Consider the following 24,532-nt stretch of genomic DNA (forward strand, 5'->3'; position numbering starts at 1 on the left):
TATAAAATCTAGTCCAAGTGCAGTGAAAAGCTCTGTACCTCAGGGTACAGTCCTTGCACCGCTGCTTTTCCTTATTCTCATATCAGATATAGACAAAAATACAAGTCACAGCTTCGTATCATCCTTTGCAGATGACACAAAAATCAGTATGAAAATTACCTCGGCTGAGGACATTGAAAAACTTCAAGCTGATATTAATAAAGTTTTCGACTGGGCATCAGAAAATAACATGATGTTTAACAGTGATAAATTCCAGGTACTCAGGTACGGTAAAAATGAGGACCTTAAACATAATACAGAGTACAAAACACAATCAAATGTACCCATAGTAGGAAAACAGCATGTAAAGGATTTGGGAATAATAATGTCTGACGACCTAACGTTTAAGGAGCATAACCAAGCAAATATTGCGACAGCCAGAAAAATGATAGGATGGATTACGAGAACTTTCAAATCCAGGGATCCCATCACAATGGTTTTACTCTTCAAGTCACTTGTGTTGTCCCGTCTTGAGTACTGCTCAGTACTCACTTCCCCCTTCAGAGCAGGAGAGATTGCTGAAATAGAGGGAATACAGAGAACATATACGGCACGCATAGACGCAATAAAGCACCTAAATTATTGGGATCGTCTCAAAGCCCTCCAAATGTACTCACTAGAAAGAAGACGAGAGAGATATCAAATAATATACACCTGGAAGATACTGGAGGGCCAAGTACCAAATCTACACAGTAAAATAACAACGTACTGGAGTGAACGATATGGAAGAAAATGTAGATTAGAACCAGTGAAGAGCAGAGGTGCCATAGGCACAATCAGAGAACACTGTATAAACATCAGAGGTCCGCGGTTGTTCAACGTCCTCCCAGCGAGCATAAGAAATATTGCCGGAACAACCGTGGACATTTTCAAGAGGAAACTAGATTTATTCCTCCAAGGAGTGCCGGACCAACCGGGCTGTGGTGGGTATGTGAGCCTGCGGACCGCTCCAAGCAACAGCCTGGTGGACCAAACTCTCACAAGTCGAGCCTGGCCTCGGGCCGGGCTTGGGGAGTAGAAGAACTCCCAGAACCCCATCAACCAGGTATCAACCAGGTATCCTGCTGCTGCCTTCTTCTGCCTGCTGCTGCCTTCCTCTCTCCCGCCTGTCTTAGTGGAGAGTTGTGGCGGGTCCTGCCTCCTGCTGCTGCCTTCCTCTCTCTCCTGCTCATTATTTTGTAGAGCGTGATCTTAAGAGTAATGGAGGCGTCGCTACAATTGATGTGTTGAGTATTGAGTAAGAACATATTGTGAGGTCATGGGGTCAATAACTAGAGGCCAGGGTCATCACTGAGGCCGGGATACCCACATGAGTATTTGTTGTGCATATTGATCATATATATAATTATTATAGCTTCAATCATGGACAATTTTAGCTGTTACGCAAACACTTACGAACCTGTCCATCTTTTCCCAGTCTTTGGCGGCTTTGTTTACAATTATTAAACAGTTAATGAGCCCTGAAGCACCAGGAGGCTGTTTATAACAATAACAACAGTTAATTGGCAAGTTTTCATGCTTGTAAACTGTTTAATAAAAGTAACCAAAGCCGTCAAAGATTGAGGAAAGATGTACAGGTTCATAAGTGCTTGCGTAACTGCTTGGTGAATCAGGCCCCAGGTCGCTGCGGAAGGCGCCCATCCGGATATGGTGAATCAGGCCCCAGGTCGCTGCGGAAGGCGCCCATCCGGATATTTGTTTACATTTGTAAATGTTGCCCCGAGGGTCGAGTGTATTGGGCTCTGTGTTGCCCCGAGGGTCGAGTGTATTGGGCTCTGATCACACGCCCTGCAACTGACCACCTCATGCAAGGCGGTTTGCAACATATTCCTGTGGTGCAAGATAACTGACGTGTACAGTGGTGCAAGATAACTGACGTGTACAGTGGTGCAAGATAACTGACGTGTACAGTGGTGCAAGATAACTGACGTGTACAGTGGTGCAAGATAACTGACGTGTACAGTGGTGCAAGATAACTGACGTGTACAGTGGTGTAAGATAACTGACGTGTGTACTGGAGCAAGATAACTGACGTGTGTACTTGTGCAAGATAACTGACGTGTACAGTGGTGTAAGATAACTGACATGTGTACTGGTGCAAGATAACTGACGTGTGTACTGGTGCAAGATAACTGACATGTGTACTGGTGCAAGATAACTGACGTGTGTACTGGTGCAAGATAACTGACGTGTGTACTGGTGCAAGATAACTGACGTGTGTACTGGTGCAAGATAACTGACGTGTGCAGTGGTGCAAGATAACTGACGTGTACAGTGGTGCAACATTGACTGAACAAAGCGGCGCTTGAGCACAAGGAGAGATAACGGTACCGTTGCTATCTCCTCGCCTCTCGCCTGTACAGGTGGGAAGACGATTGGGCTCGTCTTGAAGCACTGTGTGTACCAAGGTCAGACTGCAGCACGCGGCCCTCCTACACCACCACGACCTTACACTTTCCCGGCTTGGTGTCCCACAGCCACCAGGCTGTAGGAAAGACGTTCCATTTGGCCTTCCTCATGGCCGCGTCTGTCTCCAAGACGAGCTGTCTCTTCACTGTTTCTTCCTTGTTCCTTCTTGCCTTCCTTCGGAGCCTCGTTTACCCTGCTCAAGGAGCCGGCCTGGACACACTCACACGGGGCTTCATGGGACGTGGAGAGTCCCTATCAGATGAGTGGTAAACATTGGCTCTTTCAACTCGCCTTATGTTTATTCTCTTAGTAAAGAGGAAGGAGAGGCATAGGTGAAGGGAAGTATAGAAGTGGGGAATACAGTGAGAGGTATGAAAGCAGGCGGGCTGTCCGCCTTGCTGACACCATGTGTGGGTGTTGGCAGCTAAGCTAAGCTGGCTCCCTCTTGTCAGGGAGCTGTGAGTGTGTGAGAGGTTCTTCACGTGTGTTTCACCATATGTGGATGTCCATAGATGAATACTGTGAAGCATTCATATATAGACACTCCGATGCTTCCACACACGTTATTCTGTTTAAGGCTCTTTATTATTATTATTTATTGAGTTATTCATACACATACATATATATACCTATATTCATATGCATATACACAACTATACACATACATACACACATACGTACTAAATTTTTCCAATTATTGGGGAAAGATTTCTGGTCAGTATTTCATCTGAAAATTATGTACTGTGGGGCGGGGTTTTCATCTAGTAAATCAAGGCATTTGGGCCACCAGCTGTGGGAGTGGGGCGTCTCATCTTGGGCCACCAGCTGTGGGAGTGGGGCGTCTCATCTTGGGCCACCAGCTGTGGGAGTGGGGCGTCTCATCTTGGGTCACCAGCTGTGGGAGTGGGGCGTCTCATCTTGGGCCACCAGCTGTGGGACTGGGGCGTCTCATCTTGGGCCACCAGCTGTGGGAGTGGGGCGTCTCATCTTGGGCCACCAGCTGTGGGAGTGGGGCGTCTCATCTTGGGCCACCAGCTGTGGGAGTGGGGCGTCTCATCTTGGGCCACCAGCTGTGGGAGTGGGGCGTCTCATCTTGGGCCACCAGCTGTGGGAGTGGGGCGTCTCATCTTGGGCCACCAGCTGTGGGAGTGGGGCGTCTCATCTTGGGCCACCAGCTGTGGGAGTGGGGCGTCTCATCTTGGGCCACCAGTTGTGGGAGTGGGGCGTCTCATCTTGGGCCACCAGCTGTGGGAGTGGGGCGTCTCATCTTGGGCCACCAGCTGTGGGAGTGGGGCGTCTCATCTTGGGCCACCAGCTGTGGGAGCGGGGCGTCTCATCTTGGGCCACCAGCTGTGGGAGTGGGGCGTCTCATCTTGGGCCACCAGCTGTGGGACTGGGGCGTCTCATCTTGGGCCACCAGCTGTGGGAGTGGGGCGTCTCATCTTGGGCCACCAGCTGTGGGACTGGGGCGTCTCATCTTGGGCCACCAGCTGTGGAAGTGGGGCGTCTCATCTTGGGCCACCAGCTGTGGGAGTGGGGCGTCTCATCTTGGGCCACCAGCTGTGGGACTGGGGCGTCTCATCTTGGGCCACCAGCTGTGGGAGTGGGGCGTCTCATCTTGGGCCACCAGCTGTGGGAGTGGGGCGTCTCATCTTGGGCCACCAGCTGTGGGAGTGGGGCGTCTCATCTTGGGTCACCAGCTGTGGGAGTGGGGCGTCTCATCTTGGGCCACCAGCTGTGGGACTGGGGCGTCTCATCTTGGGCCACCAGCTGTGGGAGTGGGGCGTCTCATCTTGGGCCACCAGCTGTGGGAGTGGGGCGTCTCATCTTGGGCCACCAGCTGTGGGAGTGGGGCGTCTCATCTTGGGCCACCAGCTGTGGGAGTGGGGCGTCTCATCTTGGGCCACCAGCTGTGGGAGTGGGGCGTCTCATCTTGGGCCACCAGCTGTGGGAGTGGGGCGTCTCATCTTGGGCCACCAGCTGTGGGAGTGGGGCGTCTCATCTTGGGCCACCAGTTGTGGGAGTGGGGCGTCTCATCTTGGGCCACCAGCTGTGGGAGTGGGGCGTCTCATCTTGGGTCACCAGCTGTGGGAGTGGGGCGTCTCATCTTGGGCCACCAGCTGTGGGAGTGGGGCGTCTCATCTTGGGCCACCAGCTGTGGGAGTGGGGCGTCTCATCTTGGGCCACCAGTTGTGGGAGTGGGGCGTCTCATCTTGGGTCACCAGCTGTGGGAGTGGGGCGTCTCATCTTGGGCCACCAGCTGTGGGAGTGGGGCGTCTCATCTTGGGCCACCAGCTGTGGGAGTGGGGCGTCTCATCTTGGGCCACCAGCTGTGGGAGTGGGGCGTCTCATCTTGGGCCACCAGCTGTGGGAGTGGGGCGTCTCATCTTGGGCCACCAGCTGTGGGAGTGGGGCGTCTCATCTTGGGCCACCAGCTGTGGGAGTGGGGCGTCTCATCATGGGCCACCAGCTGTGGGAGTGGGGCGTCTCATCTTGGGCCACCAGCTGTGGGAGTGGGGCGTCTCATCTTGGGCCACCAGCTGTGGGAGTGGGGCGTCTCATCTTGGGTCACCAGCTGTGGGAGTGGGGCGTCTCATCTTGGGCCACCAGCTGTGGGACTGGGGCGTCTCATCTTGGGCCACCAGCTGTGGGAGTGGGGCGTCTCATCTTGGACCACCAGCTGTGGGAGTGGGGCGTCTCATCATGGGCCACCAGCTGTGGGAGTGGGGCGTCTCATCTTGGGCCACCAGCTGTGGGAGCGGGGCGTCTTATTTGGGGCGAGAGTGACCCCCCTAGAGGCGAGAGTGACCCCCCTAGAGGCGAGAGTGACCCCCCTAGAGGCGAGAGTGACCCCCCTAGAGGCGAGAGTGACCCCCTAGAGGCGAGAGTGACCCCCCTAGAGGCGAGAGTGACCCCCCTAGAGGCGAGAGTGACCCCCCTAGAGGCGAGAGTGACCCCCCTAGAGGCGAGTGACCCCCCCCTAGAGGCGAGACCCCCCCCCCCTAGAGGCGAGAGTGACCCCCCCCCCTAGAGGCGAGACCCCCCCCCCCTAGAGGCGAGACCCCCCCCCTAGAGGCGAGAGACCCCCCCCCTAGAGGCGAGAGTGACCCCCCCCCTAGAGGCGAGAGTGACCCCCCCCCCTAGAGGCGAGAGTGACCCCCCCCTAGAGGCGAGAGTGACCCCCCCCTAGAGGCGAGAGTGACCCCCCCCTAGAGGCGAGAGTGACCCCCCCCCCTAGAGGCGAGAGTGACCCCCCCTAGAGGCGAGAGTGACCCCCCCCTAGAGGCGAGAGTGACCCCCCCTAGAGGCGAGAGTGACCCCCCCCCCTAGAGGCGAGAGTGACCCCCCCCCCTAGAGGCGAGAGTGACCCCCCCCCCTAGAGGCGAGAGTGACCCCCCCCTAGAGGCGAGAGTGACCCCCCCCTAGAGGCGAGAGTGACCCCCCCTAGAAGCGAGAGTGACCCCCCCCTAGAAGCGAGAGTGACCCCCCCCTAGAGGCGAGAGTGACCCCCCCCCTAGAGGCGAGAGTGACCCCCCCTAGAGGCGAGAGTGACCCCCCCTAGAGGCGAGAGTGACCCCCCCTAGAGGCGAGAGTGACCCCCCCCCCCTAGAGGCGAGAGTGACCCCCCCCCTAGAGGCGAGAGTGACCCCCCCCCCCTAGAGGCGAGAGTGACCCCCCTAGAGGCGAGAGTGACCCCCCCTAGAGGCGAGTGACCCCCCCTAGAGGCGAGTGACCCCCCTAGAGGCGAGAGTGACCCCCCCTAGAGGCGAGAGTGACCCCCCCTAGAGGCGAGAGTGACCCCCCCTAGAGGCGAGTGACCCCCCCCCCTTAGGCGAGAGTGACCCCCCCCTTAGGCGAGAGTGACCCCCCCCTAGAGGCGAGAGTGACCCCCCCCCTAGAGGCGAGAGTGACCCCCCCCTAGAGGCGAGAGTGACCCCCCCCTAGAGGCGAGAGTGACCCCCCCTAGAGGCGAGAGTGACCCCCCCCCCTAGAGGCGAGAGTGACCCCCCCCTAGAGGCGAGAGTGACCCCCCCCTAGAGGCGAGAGTGACCCCCCCTAGAGGCGAGTGACCCCCCTAGAGGCGAGAGTGACCCCCCCCCTAGAGACGAGAGTGACCCCCCCCCTAGAGGCGAGTGACCCCCCTCCTAGAGGCGAGAGTGACCCCCCCCCCTAAAGGCGAAAGTGACCCCCCCTAGAGGCGAGAGTGACCCCCCCTATAGGCGAGAGTGACCCCCCCCTAGAGGCGAGAGTGACCCCCCACCTAGAGGCGAGAGTGACCCCCCCCCCTAGAGGCGAGAGTGACCCCCCCCCCTAGAGGCGAGTGACCCCCCCCCCCTAGAGGCAAGTGACCCCCCTAGAGGCGAGAGTGACCCCCCCCCCCTAGAGGCGAGTGTTTCCCCCCTAGAGGCGAGTGTGACCCCCCCTAGAGGCGAGAGTGACCCCCCCTAGAGGCGAGTGACCCCCCTCTAGAGGCGAAAGTGACCCCCTTCTAGAGGCGAGAGTGACCCCCTTCTAGAGGCGAGTGACCCCCCTCTAGAGGCGAGAGTGACCCCCCTCTAGAGGCGAGAGTGACCCCCCTCTAGAGGCGAGAGTGACCCCCCTCTAGAGGCGAGAGTGACCCCCCTCTAGAGGCGAGAGTGACCCCCCTCTAGAGGCGAGAGTGACCCCCCTCTAGAGGCGAGAGTGACCCCCCTAGAGGCGAGAGTGACCCCCCTAGAGGCGAGAGTGACCCCCTGGAGGCGAGAGTGAAAGTAGAGAGTGGACCAGGCGGCCTTGTACCTGGTTCTGAGTGCCCCGCCACTCCCCGCCGCCCCTGAACGTGTTCATGTTTCCCCTCACCATCTGGGGAGTTCCCGGGTGTCCCCCGGTGGCCAGGGTGTCCCCCGGTGGCCAGGGTGTCCCCTGGTGGCCAGGGTGTCCCCCGGTGGCCAGGATGTCCCCCGGTGGCCAGGGTGTCCTCCGGTGGCCAGGGTGTCCCCCAGTGACCAGGGTGTCCCCCGGTGGCCAGGATGTCCCCCGGTGGCCAGGGTGTCCCCCGGTGGCCAGGGTGTCCCCCGGTGGCCAGGGTGTCCCCCGGTGGCCAGGGTGTCCCCCGGTGGCCAGGGTGTCCCCCGGTGGCCAGGATGTCCCCCGGTGGCCAGGGTGTCCCCCCGGTGGCCAGGGTGTCCCCCGGTTCGAGACCCGTGGAAACTGACCTACTTGAGCAAGCTGTGAGCGGGTGGCGCTGTGAGCGGGTGGCGCTGTGAGCGGGTGACGCTGTGAGCGGGTGGCGCTGTGAGCGGGTGACGCTGTGAGCGGGTGACGCTGCCCACATGTTTACCTTACTACCACCAAAGGTCTTTAATAATTCAATCTGTCCGGGGACAGGAAGCCAGAGTGTATTCACGCACGTTTGGCTTTTCTCCCGCCATGTTTTGTGGCGTGACGTTCATTGTGAGGCTGATTGTACACTGGCTTCTATCCCTCTTTTTCTCATATTCCCTTTCCCCCTCTTCCTTTCCCTTTCTGACCGTCTCCACCCACTCCCTTTCCCCTTCCCTCTCCCTCCCTCCTATACTCATTCGCAGCTAAGCGTTACACCTTTGTTTATTGGTAGAATAATTCCCCTCTTGCTTGAAGCTGCTCAGGTCGCTAATACAGAGAGCAAGGGAGCTGACCTTTTCTGTGGAACTGTATATAAGAGTATAGTGTGGGGTGTGAGGGGAAAGTGTTGGAGTGTAGATGTTCGGCAGTCCTCCAATGGCAGGTGTCAAAGCCTGGTCACACTTACAAAAAAAAAATATAGACTGCTTGCCTGTTGTCTGTGGTAAGTGAGAGGGAGGAACACGTAAAACACAAAGTATGAACAATGAAACTTTAATATATTTACTTTAAACATAAATAAAAATAAAGACAAATCTCGGGGAAATGAATAGTGCAATTAAATAACAAAGATAAATGCAAAAACAATGTGAGACAAAATAGTAAATGGTAAAATGGTGCTGAGAATATTGGCTATGGCTGAGACCTCCCTTAGTATACAGAAGCCAGAGAACTTAGTATGCCAGAGAGAGATGTCAACTCTTAGAGCACAAAGAATATTCTGAAGTTGATGGCTGGTCCAAGCTTAGACATCGACTCAGGTAGATGGCGCTGAAGTGCAGGGTGCAGGTGTGCAGTCGGCGAGTCACCAATCAGGAGCAGGCAGGCTGGGATGGGTAGTTGGCTGGTTGATGACGAGCTGGCGTGGAGGGTGTGTGGAGTGGGGGGATCTTGGGTACGTTTTGCCTCCTGGTCAAAACGTTTTCTGCTACTGGTGGACGTATCTTGAATGTAGCATCTTATACTTGTAGACTGGACGTAACTTTAGTTAGGGACGAGCAGGCTCAATCTCTCTTGAAAGAGATTATCGTCACAGGGGTCAGTACTAGCAGCCACACTAGCAGAGTATAGTGTGGGGTCAGTACTAGCAGCCACACTAGCAGAGTATAGTGTGGGGTCAGTACTAGCAGCCACACTAGCAGAGTCAACGTTGTCAGCCTCGTGGCAACCTTACACAAAGCTTGGCGTCATGTTCCCGCCTTTTTGCAAGTGAGAAGTTTCGCGCCAGAATTCCCGCGTGTTGACCGGGGTTTACCATGCGTTCACCGGGGGATGCTGGGGGTGTGGGGGTAGCCATGGCGAGGATCAGCTTACCGGCAGTGTGAAGGATAGTGTTCTCTCCCTGAGCGGCGGAAACGTTCAGCGTCTCGCCTCGTCTTGATGCCGCCCCGTCTTGATGTCGCCCCGTCTTGATGCCGCCTCGTCTTGATGCCGCCTCGTCTTGATGCCGCCTCGTCTTGATGCCGCCTCATCTTGTCAACAACGTCTTCATGCTCTGCTTCTTAATAGTGTATAGTGGTCTGGTTTATTTGTTGAGTCGTTCATGTGCCCTTGATCATTGTACGGTGTACTTCTCTTTAGTAAACCCCAGCCACTGTGACTGGACGGTAGAGCGACGGTCTCGCTTCATGCGGGTCGGCGTTCAATCCCCGGACCGTCCAAGTGGTTGGGCACCATTCCTTTCCCTTCGTCCCATCCCAAATCCTTATCCTGATCCCTTCCAAGCGTTATAAAGTGGTAATGGCCTGGCGCTTTCCCCCCCTGATAATTCAAACATAATGATGCTTATTAAGGCCGTGGTCTCACGAGAGAGGAATGTCCCTTCTACTTCCAGCTAAGTGGGTTGCATTGAGAAGACAAATAAGAGGGATAACTGCACGTGGAATACAAATATCAGCTGGAGAATAGTTGAAGGAATGGTGAAGATTGTAATTGTGTGAAAGTGTTGAAACTTGTTTCTCATCCTGGCGGGTATTGTATGGCGGGGGCCTCCCCCAATCACACACACACACACACACACACACCGACCCCCAACACCTACCCACACCGCCCACACCCCTCCCCCCCACCCAGGCCGCCCACACCAACACCCCTCCCCCCCCCCCCAAAAGACCGCCCCCACCCCCTCCCCCCCACCACCCAGACCGCCCACACCCAGCTGGGGAGAGAGAGCGAGAGAGGGCGGCCGGCCCTCACAAGTGTCGCGGTGGTGGAGAGTGTGAGAGAGCCGCCCGCACCTCCACTCTTTAAGGCGCGTGTTGACTGGGGTTTTGAAGTGTCAGTCAGTGAGGGTTGTGACTGTAGGTGGGCCGCCCCCCCCCCATCCCCCCGCGCCTCTGTGGTTATAGTGATGACTGGAGTGGTGTGTAGTGTGTCTTAACTGTTGAGGTGAGTGTTGTATAGTGCTCCCAGTGTTGTAGAGTGCTCCCAGTGTTGTAGAGTGCTCCCAGTGTTGTAGAGTGCTCCCAGTGTTGTAGAGTGCTCCCAGTGTTGTAGAGTGCTCCCAGTGTTGTAGAGTGCTCCCAGTGTTGTAGAGTGCTCCCAGTGTTGTAGAGTGCTCCCAGTGTTGTAGAGTGCTCCCAGTGTTGTAGAGTGCTCCCACCACCACCACCAGTGTTGTAGAGTGCTCCCACCACCACCAGTGTTGTATAGTGCTCCCAGTGTTGTATTGTGCTCCCACCACCACCAGTGTTGTATAGTGCTCCCAGTGTTGTATAGTGCTCCCACCACCACCAGTGTTGTAGAGTGCTCCCAGTGTTGTAGAGTGCTCCCACCACCACCAGTGTTGTATAGTGCTCCCAGTGTTGTATAGTGCTCCCACCACCACCAGTGTTGTATAGTGCTCCCAGTGTTGTATAGTGCTCCCAGTGTTGTAGAGTGCTCCCAGTGTTGTATAGTGCTCCCAGTGTTGTATAGTGCTCCCAGTGTTGTATAGTGCTCCCACCACCACCAGTGTTGTAGAGTGCTCCCAGTGTTGTAGAGTGCTCCCACCACCACCAGTGTTGTATAGTGCTCCCAGTGTTGTATAGTGCTCCCACCACCACCAGTGTTGTATAGTGCTCCCAGTGTTGTATAGTGCTCCCAGTGTTGTATAGTGCTCCCACCACCACCAGTGTTGTATAGTGCTCCCAGTGTTGTATAGTGCTCCCAGTGTTGTAGAGTGCTCCCACCACCACCAGTGTTGTATAGTGCTCCCAGTGTTGTATAGTGCTCCCAGTGTTGTATAGTGCTCCCACCACCACCAGTGTTGTAGAGTGCTCCCAGTGTTGTATAGTGCTCCCAGTGTTGTAGAGTGCTCCCAGTGTTGTATAGTGCTCCCAGTGTTGTATAGTGCTCCCACCACCACCAGTGTTGTAGAGTGCTCCCAGTGTTGTAGAGTGCTCCCAGTGTTGTATAGTGCTCCCAGTGTTGTATAGTGCTCCCACCACCACCAGTGTTGTAGAGTGCTCCCAGTGTTGTAGAGTGCTCCCAGTGTTGTAGAGTGCTCCCACCACCACCACCAGTGTTGTAGAGTGCTCCCACCACCACCACCAGTGCTGTAGAGTGCTCCCACCACCACCACCAGTGTTGTAGAGTGCTCCCACCACCACCAGTGTTGTAGAGTGCTCCCAGTGTTGTATAGTGCTCCCACCACCACCAGTGTTGTAGAGTGCTCCCAGTGTTGTATTGTGCTCCCACCACCACCAGTGTTGTATAGTGCTCCCAGTGTTGTATAGTGCTCCCACCACCACCAGTGTTGTAGAGTGCTCCCAGTGTTGTAGAGTGCTCCCACCACCACCAGTGTTGTAGAGTGCTCCCACCACCACCAGTGTTGTAGAGTGCTCCCAGTGTTGTATAGTGCTCCCACCACCACCAGTGTTGTAGAGTGCTCCCAGTGTTGTATAGTGCTCCCAGTGTTGTATAGTGCTCCCACCACCACCAGTGTTGTATAGTGCTCCCAGTGTTGTATAGTGCTCCCACCACCACCAGTGTTGTAGAGTGCTCCCACCACCACTCCCAGTGTTGTAGAGTGCTCCCACCACCACTCCCAGTGTTGTAGAGTGCTCCCACCACCACCAGTGTTGTATAGTGCTCCCAGTGTTGTATAGTGCTCCCAGTGTTGTATAGTGCTCCCAGTGTTGTATAGTGCTCCCACCACCACCAGTGTTGTATAGTGCTCCCAGTGTTGTATAGTGCTCCCACCACCACCAGTGTTGTATAGTGCTCCCAGTGTTGTATAGTGCTCCCAGTGTTGTAGAGTGCTCCCACCACCACCAGTGTTGTATAGTGCTCCCAGTGTTGTAGAGTGCTCCCAGTGTTGTATAGTGCTCCCAGTGTTGTATAGTGCTCCCAGTGTTGTATAGTGCTCCCAGTGTTGTATAGTGCTCCAACCACCACCAGTGTTGTAGAGTGCTCCCAGTGTTGTATAGTGCTCCCAGTGTTGTATAGTGCTCCCAGTGTTGTATAGTGCTCCCAGTGTTGTATAGTGCTCCCAGTGTTGTAGAGTGCTCCCAGTGTTGTAGAGTGCTCCCAGTGTTGTATAGTGCTCCCAGTGTTGTATAGTGCTCCCAGTGTTGTAGAGTGCTCCCAGTGTTGTAGAGTGCTCCCAGTGTTGTATAGTGCTCCCAGTGTTGTATAGTGCTCCCAGTGTTGTATAGTGCTCCCAGTGTTGTATAGTGCTCCCACCACCACCAGTGTTGTAGAGTGCTCCCAGTGTTGTAGAGTGCTCCCAGTGTTGTAGAGTGCTCCCAGTGTTGTAGAGTGCTCCCAGTGTTGTAGAGTGCTCCCAGTGTTGTAGAGTGCTCCCACCACCACCACCAGTGTTGTAGAGTGCTCCCACCACCACCACCAGTGTTGTAGAGTGCTCCCACCACCACCACCACCACCAGTGTTGTAGAGTGCTCCCACCACCACCACCACCAGTGTTGTAGAGTGCTCCCACCACCACCAGTGTTGTAGAGTGCTCCCACCACCACCAGTGTTGTAGAGTGCTCCCACCACCACCAGTGTTGTAGAGTGCTCCCACCACCACCAGTGTTGTAGAGTGCTCCCACCACCACCAGTGTTGTAGAGTGCTCCCACCACCACCAGTGTTGTAAAGTGCTCCCACCACCACCAGTGTTGTAGAGTGCTCCCACCACCACCAGTGTTGTAGAGTGCTCCCACCACCACCAGTGTTGTAGAGTGCTCCCAGTGTTGTAGAGTGCTCCCAGTGTTGTAGAGTGCTCCCAGTGTTGTATAGTGCTCCCACCACCACCAGTGTTGTAGAGTGCTCCCAGTGTTGTATAGTGCTCCCAGTGTTGTATAGTGCTCCCAGTGTTGTAGAGTGCTCCCAGTGTTGTAGAGTGCTCCCACCACCACCAGTGTTGTAGAGTGCTCCCACCACCACCACCAGTGTTGTAGAGTGCTCCCACCACCACCCACCACCAGTGTTGTAGAGTGCTCCCACCACCACCAGTGTTGTAGAGTGCTCCCACCACCACCACCACCAGTGTTGTAGAGTGCTCCCACCACCACCACCACCAGTGTTGTAGAGTGCTCCCACCACCACCACCACCAGTGTTGTAGAGTGCTCCCACCACCACCACTAGTGTTGTAGAGTGCTCCCACCACCACCATCACCAGTGTTGTAGAGTGCTCCCACCACCACCACCACCACCAGTGTTGTAGAGTGCTCCCACCACCACCACCACCAGTGTTGTAGCGTGCTCCCACCACCACCACCACCAGTGTTGTAGAGTGCTCCCACCACCACCAGTGTTGTAGAGTGCTCCCACCACCACCAGTGTTGTAGAGTGCTCCCACCACCACCAGTGTTGTAGAGTGCTCCCACCACCACCAGTGTTGTAGAGTGCTCCCACCACCACCAGTGTTGTAGAGTGCTCCCACCACCACCAGTGTTGTAGAGTGCTCCCACCACCACCAGTGTTGTAGTGCTCCCACCACCACCAGTGTTGTAGAGTGCTCCCACCACCACCAGTGTTGTAGAGTGCTCCCACCACCACCAGTGTTGTAAAGTGCTCCCACCACCACCAGTGTTGTAGAGTGCTCCCACCACCACCAGTGTTGTAGAGTGCTCCCACCACCACCAGTGTTGTAGTGTGCTCCCACCACCACCAGTGTTGTAGAGTGCTCCCACCACCACCAGTGTTGTAGAGTGCTACCACCACCACCAGTGTTGTAGAGTGCTCCCACCACCACCACCACCAGTGTTGTAGAGTGCTCCAACAACCACCACCACCACCAGTGTTGTAGCGTGCTCCCACCACCACCAGTGTTGTAGAGTGCTCCAACCACCACCACCACCAGTGTTGTAGCGTGCTCCCACCACCACCAGTGTTGTAGAGTGCTCCCACCACCACCACCACCAGTGTTGTAGAGTGCTCCGACCACCACCACCACCACCAGTGTTGTAGCGTGCTCCCACCACCACCAGTGTTGTAGAGTGCTCCAACCACCACCACCACCAGTGTTGTAGCGTGCTCCCACCACCACCAGTGTTGTAGAGTGCTCCCACCACCACCACCACCACCAGTGTTGTAGAGTGCTCCCACCACCAGTGTTGTAGAGTGCTCCCACCACCACCACCACCAGTGTTGTAGAGATCTCCCACCACCACCACCAGTGTTGTAGAGTGCTCCCACCACCACCACCACCAGTGTTGTAGAGTGCTCCCACCACCACCACCAGTGTTGTAGAGTGCTCCCACCACCACCACCAGTGTTGTAGAGTGCTCCCACCACCAGTGTTGTAGAGTGCTCCCACCACCAGTGTTGTAGAGTGCTCCCACCACCACCACCAGTGTTGTAGAGTGCTCCCACCACCACCAGTGTTGTAGAGTGCTCCCACCACCACCAGTGTTGTAGAGTGCTCCCACCACCACCACCACCAGTGTTGTAGAGTGCTCGCACCACCACCAGTGTTGTAGAGTGCTCGCACCACCACCAGTGTTGTAGAGTGCTCCCACCACCACCAGTGTTGTAGAGTGCTCCCACCACCATCAGTGTTGTAGAGTGCTCCCACCACCACCAGTGTTGTAGAGTGCTCCCACCACCACCAGTGTTGTAGAGTGCTCCCACCACCACCAGTGTTGTAGAGTGCTCCCACCACCACCAGTGTTGTAGAGTGCTCCCACCACCACCCACCCACGACCCACCACCACCCACCCACGACTCACCACCACCCACCACCACCCACCCACGACCCACCACCACCCACCACCACCCACCCACGACCCACCACCACCCACCCACGACCCACGACCACCCACGACCCACCACCACCCACCCACGACCCACCACCACCCACCCACGACCCACCACCACCCACCACCACCACCCACCCACGACCCACCACCACCCACCCACGACCACCCACGACCAACCACCACCCACCCACGACCCACCACCCACCCACGACCCACCACCCACCCACGACCCACCACCACCTGCAGCAGCAGCAGCAGCAGCGGCGTCGTCGCCGCCGCCGCCCTCCTCCTCCTGCTCCTCCTCCTCCTCGTCCTCCTCCTCCTCCTCCTCCTCCTCTTCCTCTGCTCCCACCAAGCCAACCCCACGCACCCTTGCTAGTGTGTCATCAGTGTGACGGGCCCGTAACCTGGCCCACAGTTACCCTGACTAGTGTGACCTAGCGTGAAGGCCTCACCTTACTACTAACTCACCCTTATCCTTGTCAAGTGTGCGCCGCCTCGCAAACTCCGTTAGGCTTATTGAGGTCACCCCTCCAGCGCCTGCCCTGTGCCAGGTGCCACCCACAACAGTCCTGCCTCCCACCTGCCAGGTGCCACCCACAACAGTCCTGGCTCCCACCTGCCAGGTGCCACCCACAACAGTCCTGCCTCCCACCTGCCAGGTGCCACCCACAACAGTCCTGCCTCCCACCTGCCAGGTGCCACCCACAACAGTCCTGGCTCTCACCTGCCAGGTGCCACCCACAACAGTCCTGCCTCCCACCTGCCAGGTGCCACCCACAACAGTCCTGGCTCTCACCTGCCAGGTGCCACCCACAACAGTCCTGCCTCCCACCTGCCAGGTGCCACCCACAACAGTCCTGCCTCCCACCTGCCTCTTTACTGCTACCGGAAGACAGGCATCAGTTATGGGCCTGATAAAACATGCCCCCCCCCCCACACACACACACACACACACACACACACACACACACACATCTCATCCTGCTCGGGAATCGAACCCGGGACCATTTGGTGCGCGCACCAGCCTGTGGTCCAGGAGTGGTAGTAACTATAAGAACTGTTGATATAAAGTAACAAACATGGACTGTTGCACCCCAATACGTCTACATTGTGTACTAGTAACTTTTCCTAGGCCTAATATGGTACACGCAGGCACTAAATTAGGCCTATAATTTAATTTGAGTCCTCATCAAAAGGGGATTCAAAGGCAAGAATAACAAATACTCATCCACAAAAAACTACCTTTCACCAACGCTCACCTCAGATTCTGCAACTTCGCTGCTCAACTGTTCTTTCCATTCCGAATCTGCGTGGATATTTCATCTCCCATTCGGTATGCTGTGTCTGGCCTCCTGTATCTGGCCTCCTGTGTCTGGCCTCCTGTATCTGGCCTCCTGTGTCTGGCCTCCTGTGTCTGGCCTCCTGTATCTGGCCTCCTGTGTCTGGCCTCCTGTGTCTGGCCTCCTGTATCTGGCCTCCTGTGTCTGGCCTCCTGTATCTGGCCTCCTGTGTCTGGCCTCCTGTGTCTGGCCTCCTGTATCTGGCCTCCTGTGTCTGGCCTCCTGTATCTGGCCTCCTGTGTCTGGCCTCCTGTATCTGGCCTCCTGTGTCTGGCCTCCTGTATCTGGCCTCCTGTGTCTGGCCTCCTGTATCTGGCCTCCTGTGTCTGGCCTCCTGTGTCTGGCCTCCTGTATCTGGCCTCCTGTGTCTGGCCTCCTGTGTCTGGCCTCCTGTATCTGGCCTCCTGTGTCTGGCCTCCTGTATCTGGCCTCCTGTGTCTGGCCTCCTGTGTCTGGCCTCCTGTGTCTGGCCTCCTGTATCTGGCCTCCTGTATCTGGCCTGTACCACCGCCTAGTTTGTGTGTGTGGGTGTGTACTCACTTAGTTGTGCTTGCAGGGGTTGAGCTCTGGCTCTTTGGTCCCGCCTCTCAACCGTCAATCAACAGGTGTACAGGTTCCTGAGCCTACTGGGCTCTTATCATATCTACACTTGAAACTGTGTATGGAGTCAGCCTCCACCACATCACTGCCTAATGCATTCCACCTGTTAACTACTCTGACACTGAAAAAGTTCTTTCTAACGTCCCTGTGGCTCATTTGGGTACTAAGTTTCCACCTGTGTCCCCTTGTTCGCGTACCACCCGTGCTGAAGAGTTTATCCTTTGTGTGTGGGACCCCCTCCCACACACAAAGGATAAACTTTGTGTGTGGGAGGATTATAATAAAGGGGGATTATAAAGTAACATAGTTGCTGTGCCATGTTAAGTTAAAAAAAATTAAATTTTGCCCCGAGGGGCAAGTTTATTGGGCAGCGCCACTCATCTTGTGAGTGGACATACCGCCATAGCAGCATGTACAACACTCCCCAATAGGAAGAAAACCCGCTGGGTTGTTCATCCTGTCACTTGTACCCAGACACAGCTGGAACTTAACCAGGCAAGGGGGTTATAGCACCCATGGGAGTGTTTACAGAGCCAGGGTGGGAAGCCATGGTTGCCGTAGCCCGCAGACCCCGGCCCGTCAACACCGCCCTTGTGGCGGGGTGGCCAGGCCAGCCGCTGGCAGCCGCGCCGCGCTCTCTCTAAATTGCATCTCCGCCGATGCATTAATTTTAATATTCAATTTGGTTGGAGGAAAATAACTTGCACTGAAGCTTGTTGTTTTTAAACTTACATCATTGTATATTTGGGTAATATTAATGATTTTTTTGCGATTGAAGATTATTGCATAATATAATAAGTACGAGTTTGAGTCAAGTTAATTTTGGCATCGTAAAATGAGGTCTCCGTAAGATAGGATAACCTCTGCATTAGCAGTGGTTATCCTGTCTTATCAAGCCAAAAAATAAATGCAATATATATTTTGCATTTATTTTACCCTAAATGCAAAAACACATATTAGACTTTAATATCTTAAATAAAGGGGATCCTTTTTATCTAATGAATTTCGGTTAAATTGCGGACTCGCAAGTCGGATACCAAGTTATCCGTCACATATACTGACAGGCCTGGTCGAGGACCGGGCCGCGGGGATGCTAAGCCCAGAAATCATCTCAAGATAACCTCAAGATAAGATAACGGTGTTGAGATCTGTACGTGGGTTGCTTGTCCCACCCACTCGCACTCACAGCCACCCACTCGCACTCACAGCCACCCACTCGCACTCACAGCCTCGCACTCGCAGCCACCCACTCGCACTCACAGCCACCCACTCGCACTCACAGCCTCGCACTCGCAGCCACCCACTCGCACTCACAGCCACCCACTCGCACTCACAGCCACCCACTCGCACTCACAGCCTCGCACTCGCAGCCACCCACTCGCACTCGCAGCCACCCACTCGCACTCGCAGCCACCCACTCGCACTCACAGCCACCCACTCGCACTCACAGCCACCCACTCGCACTCACAGCCACCCACTCGCACTCACAGCCACCCACTCGCACTCACAGCCACCCACTCGCACTCACAGCCACCCACTCGCACTCACAGCCACCCACTCGCACTCACAGCCACCCACTCGCACTCGCAGCCACCCACTCGCACTCGCAGCCACCCACTCGCACTCGCAGCCACCCACTCGCACTCGCAGCCACCCACTCGCACTCGCAGCCACCCACTCGCACTCGCAGCCACCCACTCGCACTCGCAGCCACCCACTCGCACTCGCAGCCACCCACTCGCAGCCACCCACTCGCAGCCACCCACTCGCAGCCACCCACTCGCAGCCACCCACTCGCAGCCACCCACTCGCAGCCACCCACTCGCAGCCACCCACTCGCAGCCACCCACTCGCAGCCACCCACTCGCAGCCACCCACTCGCAGCCACCCACTCGCAGCCACCCACTCGCACTCGCAGCCACCCACTCGCACTCGCAGCCACCCACTCGCACTCGCAGCCACCCACTCGCACTCGCAGCCACCCACTCCCACTCACCCAATAGGCTCAGGAACCTGTACACCTGTTGATTGACGGTTGAGAGGCGGGACCAAAGAGCCAGAGCTCAACCCCCGCAAGCACAACTAGGTGAGTACAGCCACCCACTCGCACTCACAGCCACCCACTCGTACTCACAGCCACCCACACGCACTCACAGCCACCCACACGCACTCACAGCCACCCGCTCGCAGAGGACGCGTCCAACTGTCCGTCAAGGGGAACTATCCCCAACCTGTACAACTGCCGCTCGTCTGGCCTTATTGGACGGCTGTTATGTTCAGCTAATGTTCTGCGCCCCATTACTATCCTGTGAGTGGTGGTGGACCCCATGTCTCCCATCCTGTGAGTGGTGGTGGACCCCATGTCCCCCATCCTGTGAGTGGTGGTGGTGGACCCCATGTCCCCCATCCTGTGAGTGGTGGTGGTGGACCCCATGTCCCCCATCCTGTGAGTGGTGGTGGTGGACCCCATGTCCCCCATCCTGTGAGTGGTGGTGGACCCCATGTCCCCCATCCTGTGAGTGGTGGTGGACCCCATGTCCCCCATCCTGTGAGTGGTGGTGGACCCCATGTCCCCCATCCTGTGAGTGGTGGTGGACCCCATGTCCCCCATCCTGTGAGTGGTGGTGGACCCCATGTCCCCCATCCTGTGAGTGGTGGTGGTGGACCCCATGTCCCCCATCCTGTGAGTGGTGGTGGTGGACCCCATGTCCCCCATCCTGTGAGTGGTGGTGGTGGACCCCATGTCCCCCATCCTGTGAGTGGTGGTGGACCCCATGTCCCCCATCCTGTGAGTGGTGGTGGACCCCATGTCCCCCATCCTGTGAGTGGTGGTGGACCCCATGTCCCCCATCCTGTGAGTGGTGGTGGACCCCATGTCCCCCATCCTGTGAGTGGTGGTGGTGGACCCCATGTCCCCCATCCTGTGAGTGGTGGTGGTGGACCCCATGTCTCCATCCTGTGAGTGGTAGTGGTGGACCCCATGTCCCCCATCCTGTGAGTGGTGATGGTGGACCCCATGTCCCCCATCCTGCGAGTGGTGGTGGTGGACCCCGTGTCCCCCATCCTGTGAGTGGTGGTGGTGGACCCCATGTCCCCCATCCTGTGAGTGGTGGTGGACCCCATGTCCCCCATCCTGTGAGTGGTGGTGGACCCCATGTCCCCCATCCTGTGAGTGGTGGTGGACCCCATGTCCCCCATCCTGTGAGTGGTGGTGGTGGACCCCATGTCCCCCATCCTGTGAGTGGTGGTGGACCCCATGTCTCCCATCCTGTGGGTGGTGGTGGACCCCATGTCCCCCATCCTGTGAGTGGTGATGGTGGACCCCATGTCCCCCATCCTGTGAGTGGTGGTGGTGGACCCCATGTCCCCCATCCTGTGAGTGGTGGTGGTGGACCCCATGTCCCCCATCCTGTGAGTGGTGGTGGACCCCATGTCCCCCATCCTGTGAGTGGTGGTGGACCCCATGTCCCCCATCCTGTGAGTGGTGGTGGACCCCATGTCCCCCATCCTGTGAGTGGTGGTGGTGGACCCCATGTCCCCCATCCTGTGAGTGGTGGTGGTGGACCCCATGTCTCCATCCTGTGAGTGGTAGTGGTGGACCCCATGTCCCCCATCCTGTGAGTGGTGATGGTGGACCCCATGTCCCCCATCCTGCGAGTGGTGGTGGTGGACCCCGTGTCCCCCATCCTGTGAGTGGTGGTGGTGGACCCCATGTCCCCCATCCTGTGAGTGGTGGTGGACCCCATGTCCCCCATCCTGTGAGTGGTGGTGGACCCCATGTCCCCCATCCTGTGAGTGGTGGTGGACCCCATGTCCCCCATCCTGTGAGTGGTGGTGGTGGACCCCATGTCCCCCATCCTGTGAGTGGTGGTGGACCCCATGTCTCCCATCCTATGGGTGGTGGTGGACCCCATGTCCCCCATCCTGTGAGTGGGTGGGGGGTGGGGGGGGTGTGGACCCCATATTCATCTTATGAGTCGTCAACAAGACCAAACACAGTGAAAGGCTCAGTTCATCACACTGTCAATACGCCAATATGGCGGCTCTCATTCTCATATCAGACAAAAATACTTGTTGCATCTTTGTGTCATCCTTTGCAGACAATGCAAAAATCAACATGAATATTAGTACTGTAGAAGACATTAAAAAACTACCAGCCTATATCATTTAAGTCGATTGGGCATGGGAAAATAATATGATGATTACACAGAAGATCTGCTCATAGAAGGACAATAGCATGTAAAAGATGTGGGAATAATGCCGTAAGTGAAATAGAGAGCAATTCTAAATAATTTTTATCTTATGCAAAATTTAGAACAAAACCGGCACCTAACATTGGGCCCTTGTGCAAGGGTGATGAAATTTTCACAGATGACACAACCCGTCCTCAGACCGAGTCCATTCCATCCAGCGCTCGACCCCAAACACGCATTCAGGAATGATTTAACATGCTTTTTAGTCAAAAATGGTAATCTTCTCAAATATAAATTAATATTGTTATATATTAACATAATGTGTAGACTTAGGTATTGGTTAAGTTAGGTGTTTAGGTTCTGTTGGCGATAATTTTTATTTGTTGTACGTGGGTGAAGCATTTTAACCTTACCTACCATACGAGTAATTATACTTAAAAATTTAATATATTTTAATATTAATATAGAAATGAGAACAAATCTATTTTTAATACACAATACGTTAAAACTGGTGAATGGTCCGCTGCCCTTACCCCCCCCCCCCCCCCGGTCTTACTGTCAGTGCTGGCTGTACCTGTGGCTGAAGCAAGGTTGTTGAGCGAGGTAACCCGGGCAATTACCCGACTACCCCACAGTTAGGTGCGGCCAGGAGAGACGACGGAGCGAGTCCGTAGAATTACCCAAAGCTACCAAATGTTACCCAAAGCCTCAGAATTACGTAAGTAAGGAAGAAATATGGTATTCTCGCTATAATGTTGGTGCTGAAGGCAGAACACGAACAAACTCTGACGTGATCTCATTTCATAACGAAATGAAATGTAAACATGTGGCAGGTTACGCCATAGGAAGTCGACGATCCGAGCGCTAATGTTGTGGAGCGACTCATCCCATCTCGTCAAACACTGCGAAACTACGACGTTGCTACAACGTTCGAACAAGTTTTAACACCTCCTAACCAGTTATAACAACCAATATAGCAAGTTGTCACAACGTTCTAATACGTCATAAACACGTTAAGCCAAGATGTAACAACTTTCTTGCAAGTTGTAACAAGCAGAAAATAGTGACAGTTACGGTTTGTGTTTCCAGGGATGGCGCCAAGTGTCGACTTAGAATTTCGGTATGAAATAAGATTATTTCAGAGTACAAGTACATTTGTCCCATGTTGTGAGTTGAGCACCAACACCACACTAGTAAGGAAGCATACTATATTTCTTCATTATTTACGTAATACCAGGAGGCTTTGTGGTAACATTTGGGCAGTTCTGGTGACCAGCCGCGGAGCCTCAGCCCCGATGGTGGTGTATACGGGATTATATACTCCACAGGACCCCGGGTCTGTACAGGACCCCGGGTCTGTACAGGACCCCCGGGTCTGTACAGGACCCCCGGGTCTGCACAGGACCCCGGGTCTGTACAGGACCCCCGGGTCTGCACAGGACCCCGGGTCTGTACAGGACCCCCGGGTCTGTACAGGACCCCGGGTCTGCACAGGACCCTGGGTCTCCACAGGACCCCGGGTCTGCACAGGACCCTGGGTCTCCACAGGACCCTGGGTCTTCACAGGACCCTGGGTCTGCACAGGACCCCGGGTCTGCACAGGACCCTGGGTCTCCACAGGACCCCGGGTCTGCACAGGACCCCGGGTCTGCACAGGACCCCGGGTCTGCACAGGACCCTGGGTCTGCACAGGACCCTGGGTCTGCACAGGACCCTGGGTCTTCACAGGACCCTGGGTCTGCACAGGACCCCGGGTCTGCACAGGACCCCGGGTCTGCACAGGACCCCGGGTCTGCACAGGACCCCGGGTCTGCACAGGACCCTGGGTCTGCACAGGACCCTGGGTCTGCACAGGACCCTGGGTCTTCACAGGACCCTGGGTCTGCACAGGACCCCTGGGTCTGTACAGGACCCCGGGTCTGCACAGGACCCCCGGGTCTGCACAGGACCCCGGGTCTGTACAGGACCCCGGGTCTGTACAGGACCCCCGGGTCTGCACAGGACCCTGGGTCTGCACAGGACCCTGGGTCTGCACAGGACCCCCGGGTCTGTACAGGACCCCGGGTCTGCACAGGACCCCGGGTCTTCACAGGACCCTGGGTCTTCACAGGACCCTGGGTCTGCACAGGACCCCGGGTCTGCACAGGACCCCCGGGTCTTCACAGGACCCTGGGTCTGCACAGGACCCCGGGTCTGCACAGGACCCTGGGTCTTCACAGGACCCTGGGTCTGCACAGGACCCTGGGTCTGTACAGGACCCCGGGTCTGTACAGGACCCCGGGTCTTCACAGGACCCTGGGTCTTCACAGGACCCTGGGTCTGCACAGGACCCCGGGTCTGCACAGGACCCCCGGGTCTTCACAGGACCCTGGGTCTGTACAGGACCCCGGGTCTGTACAGGACCCCGGGTCTTCACAGGACCCTGGGTCTTCACAGGACCCTGGGTCTGCACAGGACCCCGGGTCTGCACAGGACCCCCGGGTCTTCACAGGACCCTGGGTCTGTACAGGACCCCGGGTCTGTACAGGACCCCGGGTCTTCACAGGACCCCGGGTCTGCACAGGACCCCGGGTCTGTACAGGACCCCGGGTCTTCACAGGACCCTGGGTCTGTACAGGACCCCGGGTCTGTACAGGACCCCGGGTCTTCACAGGACCCCGGGTCTGCACAGGACCCCGGGTCTGTACAGGACCCCGGGTCTTCACAGGACCCTGGGTCTGTACAGGACCCCGGGTCTGTACAGGACCCTGGGTCTGCACAGGACCCCGGGTCTGCACAGGACCCCGGGTCTGCACAGGACCCCGGGTCTGCACAGGACCCCGGGTCTGCACAGGACCCTGGGTCTTCACAGGACCCTGGGTCTGCACAGGACCCCGGGTCTGCACAGGAATCTTACAAATCAGGTTTTTTTCGTGTGATTTACCTGTTTGTTGTGTCAGGAGTTTTTGTACTTGGTGACACACTTAAGAACGAGCTTCCATGGGAACCTGATCCTCCAGGTTGTTGGGTATGTACAACCTACAGCGGGGGTCAGGTCAGGTCACAGTGGTCAGGTATAGTCCCACTCAACACCACCACCAACAAGACCACCACCACCACCAGCAGCAGCAGCAGCAGCGAGGGGCAGGGACAGCAGCAGCAGCAGCGAGGGGCAGGGACAGCAGCAGCAGCAGCGAGGGGCAGGGACAGCAGCAGCACCAGCCAGGGGCAGGGACAGCAGCAGCAGCAGCGAGGGGCAGGGACAGCAGCAGCAGCAGCGAGGGGCAGGGACAGCAGCAGCAGCAGCGAGGGGCAGGGACAGCAGCAGCACCAGCGAGGGGCAGGGACAGCAGCACCAGCGAGGGGCAGGGACAGCAGCACCAGCGAGGGGCAGGGACAGCAGCAGCAGCAGCGAGGGGCAG

The 24,532-nt window shown here is 56.5% G+C and overlaps 1 protein-coding gene across 9 annotated transcripts in view; it reads left to right on the plus strand.

Annotated features, from left to right (window-relative positions):
• LOC138352350 (adenylyl cyclase-associated protein 1-like) overlaps positions 1-24,532 on the plus strand; it is a 299,780-nt gene that overhangs the window by 181,055 nt on the left and 94,193 nt on the right. Inside the window, exon 1 of one of the 9 annotated variants that reach the window (XM_069304745.1) lies at positions 2,693-2,714. The exons of 7 other annotated variants lie outside the window; for them this stretch is intronic. In XM_069304745.1, coding sequence (XP_069160846.1) covers positions 2,708-2,714 — 7 coding nt within the window. In that variant the 5' untranslated portion in view covers positions 2,693-2,707. Of the gene's footprint in view, positions 1-2,692; positions 2,715-10,178; positions 10,198-24,532 lie in introns of those variants that run through there. One more of the 9 variants, XM_069304750.1, reaches the window with a different exon arrangement.

Source organism: Procambarus clarkii, chromosome 53 (genome assembly GCF_040958095.1).
Source record: "Procambarus clarkii isolate CNS0578487 chromosome 53, FALCON_Pclarkii_2.0, whole genome shotgun sequence".
Lineage (NCBI taxonomy): Eukaryota > Metazoa > Arthropoda > Malacostraca > Decapoda > Cambaridae > Procambarus > Procambarus clarkii.